Source organism: Sceloporus undulatus, chromosome 1 (assembly GCF_019175285.1).
Source record: "Sceloporus undulatus isolate JIND9_A2432 ecotype Alabama chromosome 1, SceUnd_v1.1, whole genome shotgun sequence".
Classification (NCBI taxonomy): Eukaryota; Metazoa; Chordata; class Lepidosauria; order Squamata; family Phrynosomatidae; genus Sceloporus; species Sceloporus undulatus.
The window spans coordinates 317,525,787-317,533,074 of record NC_056522.1 but is presented as its reverse complement, the minus strand read 5'-3'; the positions used below and the strand labels follow the sequence as shown (position 1 = coordinate 317,533,074).

The 7,288-nt window shown below is 37.9% G+C and overlaps 1 protein-coding gene across 1 annotated transcript in view; it reads right to left on the bottom strand.

The window, feature by feature from the left end:
- Positions 1 to 588: 588 nt before the first annotated feature.
- The window catches only part of LOC121926734 (prostaglandin reductase 2-like), a 25,234-nt gene continuing 18,534 nt past the window's right edge, over positions 589 to 7,288 (bottom strand). The window contains 5 exon segments of the mRNA XM_042459954.1: positions 589 to 869; positions 1,462 to 1,501; positions 1,787 to 1,874; positions 6,006 to 6,127; positions 6,273 to 6,336. Coding sequence (XP_042315888.1) covers positions 823 to 869; positions 1,462 to 1,501; positions 1,787 to 1,874; positions 6,006 to 6,127; positions 6,273 to 6,336 — 361 coding nt within the window. The 3' untranslated portion in view covers positions 589 to 822.

Below are 7,288 nucleotides of genomic sequence, written 5' to 3'. Positions count from 1 at the left end.
AAAAAAATCCATGGATAAGGAGGGCTGACTGTATGTAACTTGTCCCACAGGAGGGAATACAACAGATCTATCAAGGAAGCACCGTCCAGTTAAAAATTCTACCTACTAGCTATTCAAAATCTCCTTTTGTCATTCTGTTTTATGTGAGTTATGGATTTTATATGACTACTTCCACCTGATAAAAGTATATTACCTTTTAAAATAAAGGGACTAAGTGAGTACAAAGCCAGCTAAATCCAATGCTCACAAACTAAATAACTCTTAATATAATAATTCAGAATACAGACAATCAGGCACAAAAGAGTCTACAAACAATAAGATCAACCAATCTGGTGATCTTCAGATGTGTTGGATTACAACTCCCAGAATCCCATGGGTCAGTTAAATGTTTCAGTTCTGGGAGAAGCTGAGAAACAGGTTCAGCCAACATAGATAAATTGCAGCAGAGGCTGACAATGAGCCATTCATTCAGCTGAGAGCTTACTTATATACATCAAACCTGTCCATCTGAAAATAGCCTTAATGAACCTAGAATTTCTATCAGTCTTCTTCTTCTTCTTCTTCTTCTTCTTCTTATTATTATTATTATTATTATTATTATTAGACACTGGGCTTCTCTTCTGAAAAATAAAATTAAGTTGAATTACTTATTGGAAACCTGTAATGCAAGTTAGTTACAATAGCTATTTATTATTTCCTAAAATGTTCAAATGTGTATTTTCTACAATCATAGACTTGGAAGAGACCACAAGGGCCATCAGAGGTGGACATAAGACTGTCTTCCAGATGTAGTTGAACTGCAACTTCCTGCATTCCTCATCATCAACTGGAAAAATATGCAAAATATGCAGCTGGAAACTGCAGTCGATCTACAAAGTTACAATTTAGATTTTAAGACTTATTCATCTCATAGATACGTATGCACATGTTTTAAATCAAATTAACTTCATTCAGAGTGCAACTTTCAAACTGATTAAGAAACTAAGGGGCAAAACAGACTGGTAATAAAAGCTGGCTTGGAGATGGTGTCGGGGCTTGGTGACCGCACGCCGCATGTCCCAACTCTGCCCCCAAGCCGGAATCACGCTGCCCACCAAACCAGATGGCAGACAGTATGGGAACGCTCCTGTGGTGCAGCGATTAAACGCTACATGCCGCAGGAGCAGAGAAGAGGTGAAGTGGCGGCGAAAGGGGGGCCCCTTTCCTTGGCACAAAAAGGAACAGCTTTCTTCTGCTCCTTGATGCGCCAGGAATAGCTAGACTGGAGCTGCGGTGTCAGTCTAGCACACAAAGGGCCCCGATCTGGCACACAAAGGGCAGCATGATGTGGCCCCTTTGGGGCCATCTGTTTTCAGCCAAAGTTAACTTTATATTATGACTTGTCATGGCTCCCTGTAGTGTTAGACCTGTTAACCCAATACTTTCAATCACAGACTAAATATCAAACAAGCCATATCTTACCTCCAATGTTTTCCAAACCTTCCACAACAGTCTCTCTCACCTGTTAAGAAGGGAGGAAAATGATAACATGTTGGCTTTTGTCTCTTTGGTTTCCTAAAGACAATCAGTTTTCAGTATTATGAGGGATGAAATATCCAAACGCATTATTTCAACTTCATCAGTTTTCTAGTTGAAAGAACTACTAAAGTACTTAATCAGATTAATTTTAAAGAGGTTCAATAATCATTGCAGATAGAATGACAGCACTCTGAATTAGAAAAAAAATGTCATTAAAAAAAGACATTGCTACAGCCCATAAGTGATTACCTTCAGATCTGTATCATACCTTCAGTTTCCCTTCTTTGATCCACTGAGAAAGCTGCATAGTACCAGCTGCATATTTGTCCATGTAGTTCAAAATTAGAAATCTTTCTCTGTAAACAATCAGAATGAACATTAAGGCTTTAAAATGAAGGCTTTCACAAAAGTAATCAAGGCTGTGTACAGTAAACTGAAATAAAATAAATTACTGTACACCACAAAACATAAACTACTAAAACAATTTAACATATTTTTTAAACTTTTAGCATCTTTTCAGTAAGACGGAAAGAAAGACAGGAAGGGAGGGAGTCATAAGGTGAATGGACAGCATTTCACAGTTCTCAAGTGAAACTCCAAGAGAAAGTGCTTTCATATGTGCCCACCACATACATTTCTGTTGAGTAATGATAAAGGGCTTTCCCATCAGATCTTAATATCCATTTTCAACTACATTCACAATAAATCAGGCAGTTCCTTAACCAAGCCCTGAAGTATTTAGGTTTAAAACCTTTCCGAGTAAGATCAGAAAACAAATGGCAACAAGTCAAAACCTTTCATTAGTGTCCACATAATTTGATCTGAGCACCAACTGATAGCCTAATATCGTCTTAAGTCTTAAAGTAAGTCCTAAAGTAAGTGTACATAGAACAGCAGCTTCCATATACCAAACAATGGCCAATGATCAGCAGAAAGGAGACCGTCTTTTTTCAGTGAGTTGAAACAAGAACACAGAATGCTTACCTTTTGCAGTTAGAAAGAGTCAAGGAATCCTGATCAAATTGATCAAAGAGTATGCAGAGAAGCAAAATTTAACCTAGTTATATAGGTAAATCACTTATGAAAACACACACAAAAAAGCCCATCCCTCTTTGCTCCTAATGTTATGTTTAGTTCCCATCCTTCACCTTCTCATTGGTCACTCAAAAGCATAAGATGATGAATGGGGAATATTGGCCTTACCATTGCAGCAGATAAAGGCCCCATTCACACTACAAAAATAACCCGGTGTGAAACTGGGTAATTTCCTTGGTGTTAATACTGGCTCCGAATGCACTTGGTGTACTTTTGGTGGGAGGGCGCTACCAAAAACCCCACCTAACCTGGTGCAAATTAACCCGGGAATTTTTCAGAGTCTTCTCAAAAGATCTGCACTGTCTCGCATAACTGGCATAAAGACATACAGACATAAAGGAGATTAAATCCATTGACAAACTGGTTGCTATACCACCAATTGATGGAAAGATTTGAAATAGATAAAAGGGAGATAGGATTTTATTTTCAGAAAAATGAAATTGATAAAATAATTTTTGAAGAAAAATCCAAGCAAATCACTAAACTCTATAAAGCAATCCTAACTAGGAAATTAGAAGAAGACATAATCAAAGACCACATGCCGAGATGGGCAAGAGATTTGGCAAAGTGATTACTTTAGACAATTGTATCCAAACCAGGCAAAAAACCAGAAAGTTTACGATAAATCAAAACCTTAAGGAAAATTATTATAAAATGGAAACAAGATGGCATTTGACCCCATCCAGACTGGCTAAAATATACAAAAATCCAAATATGGTCTGTTGGAAATGCAAAAAGAACTCTGGCAATTGGCTACACATGTGGCAGTCATGTCCTGTGATAGAAAAGTTTTGGAGACATAGCCATAAATCAATCCAATCTTTTATAGACATCTCTTTTGAACTCACTCCAGAACTGTACCTCTTAAATATGACGGGCACTATCCAACAAAATGACCAAACTAAACAATGGAAGCAGATTCTCTATATGATCTCAGTAGCAAGAGTGATGTTGGCACAGAATTGGAAAATACCCGAGGTGCCTTCAAAAGATAACTGGCTACTGAGAATGTTAGAAATTGCTGAAACAGACAAATTTCAGATTCTCTGGCAGGCGAACCAAACACTAAATCCAAAGAACGATGGATAGGTCTCCTCTCTTACTGTGAGAAAAAATGGAATTATACAAATTAGAAATAATTACTTTAAAATAACTGGCTATGAGTACTGTACTCATAGAGTTCTATTTTCACAAGATTGTCTATTGAGTCCAAGTTTTGTATTTTTTGAGGAAACAAAAATAATTAAAATGACTAAGATAAAAAGAAGTTGTTAAAACAACATAGAAAGGAACAAAAGAAGATGATGATCACCCCTTGTAGATTTTTTTCTATTTTGAAGGTCAATACTGTCAATATAAATGTTCAGATAGCCTTAATTTGGAACCACCAATTTAAAGAAAAATGTATATATATTTGTTTTTTGTTTTTTAATTAATATTTTTAAATTTTACAATACAAATTGTTACACTTTCTTCATACAAATATATGCTTTAACACTTTACTTATTTTATACTAAATACCACCTCAGTGCACCCTTCCCTGGAGCCATTCTCCATCCATGTACTCCAACCAAAATTTTAATTCATCTCGTGAAGGTAATTTTCCATCTTCTTTTCTTAATACTTTTTCAATAATTTTTTTCATATTTCATCAAAATTATTTCTTTTCCATAATCCTTTCTTCACTTTCAATTTACATGTTAATTTATTATTAATTGCTATTTGCCAAACTTCTTTATACCTATCCTCCAGTTCCACATTTATTTTCATTTTCCAACTTCTTGCTATAATCAATCTCGCTGCTGTAAGCAAATTTATTACAAGATCTCTTTCTTCTTTTTCCATATATATTTGTAATTGTAGAAAGATGTGTATATAAATAATAACATTAATAATAAATTTTATTTATATTTCCCGCCTCTCCCTGCAGACCAAGGCAGGATCACAGCAAAGAATCAACAGTACAAAATACAAAATACAATATTATTTAAAAATAAAACAATAAAACGGCCAGCAATACTGCAGCCGATCATTAAAATAATCAGCGTCTGGTTATAATGCAGATCGATCAGAAGTAGGATAGGCCAACTGTATATCCTGCTTTTTTAGCCAATAAAATTCTTTAACAATTAAAAAAAAGACAAGAACGCGGTGTGAAACTGGGTATTTTCTTTGTGTTCATATGGTCCCAAATGCATTTGGTGGGCACTTAGCGGGTGGGGGGGGGGGCAAAAACTTAACACTGGTGCAAATGAACCCGGGAATTTTTTTCCCAAAAAATCTGTACTGTCTGCATAGTCAGCAGTGTGAATACCATGCTTGAAAACATTGGGGCACATTCACACTTCCTTTTTCTTACCAGAATATGCAAATCACCTACTAATCATGCTTCTTGTCTTGGTTTGATTTCACACTATGGAACCACATCTTTTGCAAACCGCACCTCTCCGGGTTTGGTTGCTCATATTCGCCTGCACTCATCTTTGCTCCCGTACCCACTGGCACCCCTCAGCCAGGCAGAGGATCCTCTTCCCGCCACTCCAGGGAGTCAGCATCAGCTCACCCACCTCTTAATCCCCATCTGCTCCAGGGTATTAAATTCTGGGAAGTGTAGTTTGTTGCTGCACTGGAACTTTCCCTTCTACTTTCCCTTTTTTCTCCTGTCAGCAGCTGTTCTGCTGTGAAAGGGGTGGCACTTTTGTAACTCGACGATGCGAATGTCTTCGAAATGAAATTCACACTACCATCTAAAGTGTACTTTCCTGATCCTTGCTTCCTGTCTGTGGTTCTTTTTGTTGCTCACATTCCTGCCTCATGTTTTAATTTTCTGCTCAGTTGCTAGTTATATGCATGTACCTCTTCTGGACAGTCATCAATATGGTTATACATTACGTAGAAATTGCTTTTCATTCTGCACTACCTATATCCAAAATCAGAATTTTCCACACTGAGGTGAAAATGTTTCCAATATATTTATACACTGACAACAGTTGCATATTAGCTGCATGTCTGCCTACATAATTTAAACCAGAGTCTGCAAAAGCAACTCTGGAGGAATACAATTTCCTGAATGCCCCAACTATAGTCCCAATTACTATGCTGGCTGGGGAATTCTGGGAATTGTCATCCCCAAAAGTAACACTTCCAAGCTCTGGTTCAAACACTAGATACATTTCCATGAAATTATTCTTCTCATTTTGTCTTTATGTCAAGCTGCTTCTACACTGGATATTGTTTTTTATAAGTCTGTAACTAATCCCTTTTTTTCAAATAAATATTTAAATGAACTTGTTCCTAAAAGATAAACAAAATCAATGCTAACATAACCCAGTAGATGTTATATTTGTATTCAATTCAGGTAAGTTGCTTCTTGGTTGATTAATGAGAAATACCTTGTGATATTCTTTGCTTTCCTTAATTCTTCAGTTGCTGGAGGCAAAGGAGGTGGATAAGGCACATCCTTATTGTATTGGGAAATCTGGCCACATAAAATGATATGGCTATTTGGATTCATCTGTTAGAGACAAAACAGATATATTACTTTTATGTCTTGATACAAGCATGAAAGTTGAAACATACATTAAGGCTACAATCCTGTATACACATACTTGAAAGTAAGACTCAGGCACTGAGCAGGTGGAGAGGAAAAGCCAGCTTACCTCTGGGGTTTCCTGATTTACAGTGAGAACCCGCTGACTGCACCCACTGCTTCTTCTCCTGCTTCTATAGTTGGATCATAAACTGGGATTATGGTTATATTGATGGGTTTTCCCTTAAGTCTTATTGATGTGATTCAGTCAGACTTTGCATTATATCCTTTGACAGCTTTTGATATATCTCTCCTTCCTATTAATGCTACCCCATTTCTTCTCTGATTTTAATTACTTCAGTATAACACTGAGTAAAATTCTCTTTCTCAGAATATCCCATTCCTGTCCACTTTAGCTTGCTCAGTCCAAGCACTGCAATCATATGTTTTATTTCTTGCTTTACTATGGCGGGTTACAGACCGCCATAAAGTACGCGCTCTGCGCGTACTAGGGTTAGGAAGGGCCGTATTAGGGTTAGGAAGGGTCTTACCTTCCTCACGGCCCTTCTTTCTTGTACGCGCGGAGTGCGTCCTTAATGGCAGCGCCCATCCACATGGGTGCCGCCATTTTGACATCTTGGACGCATAGCATCCAGACGTGTTGTGGTGGAAGTGACGCGTTTTGAAAAGGAGCACCATTTCGGCGCTCCTTTTTCTCTACGCCGGGAAGCCTCGCGGTCTGGCCGCTGGGGCTTCCCTCTGCAGCGAATGGCGGCGGCGGGAAAACGGCCACTTGAGGGCGGTCTGTAACCCGCCTATGTCTAGTTTTTTCATGCTTCCCACATTCCATGTTCCTGTAATATATGTTGTACAACTTCAGACTTTCCTTTTGTCTCTGAGCATGTCGACAGGCTAATGTCTTTTCAGCTTGAGTCCAGTTACATCATTAGCCACAGAATTACCCATAGTTCTCCTCTACTGTATCCCAGTAGTTCACTGAGGGCCATCCAACCAAGGAGTTTAACCTTCTGATACTATCTTGTTTCATTCTGGATTGTCTCATCATAGGGAATTTTTGGTAAAAGACAGTAACAGCATGGTTTACCATGCTTCCAGCTGTACAGTAGTACAGTATTTGGAAAAAAA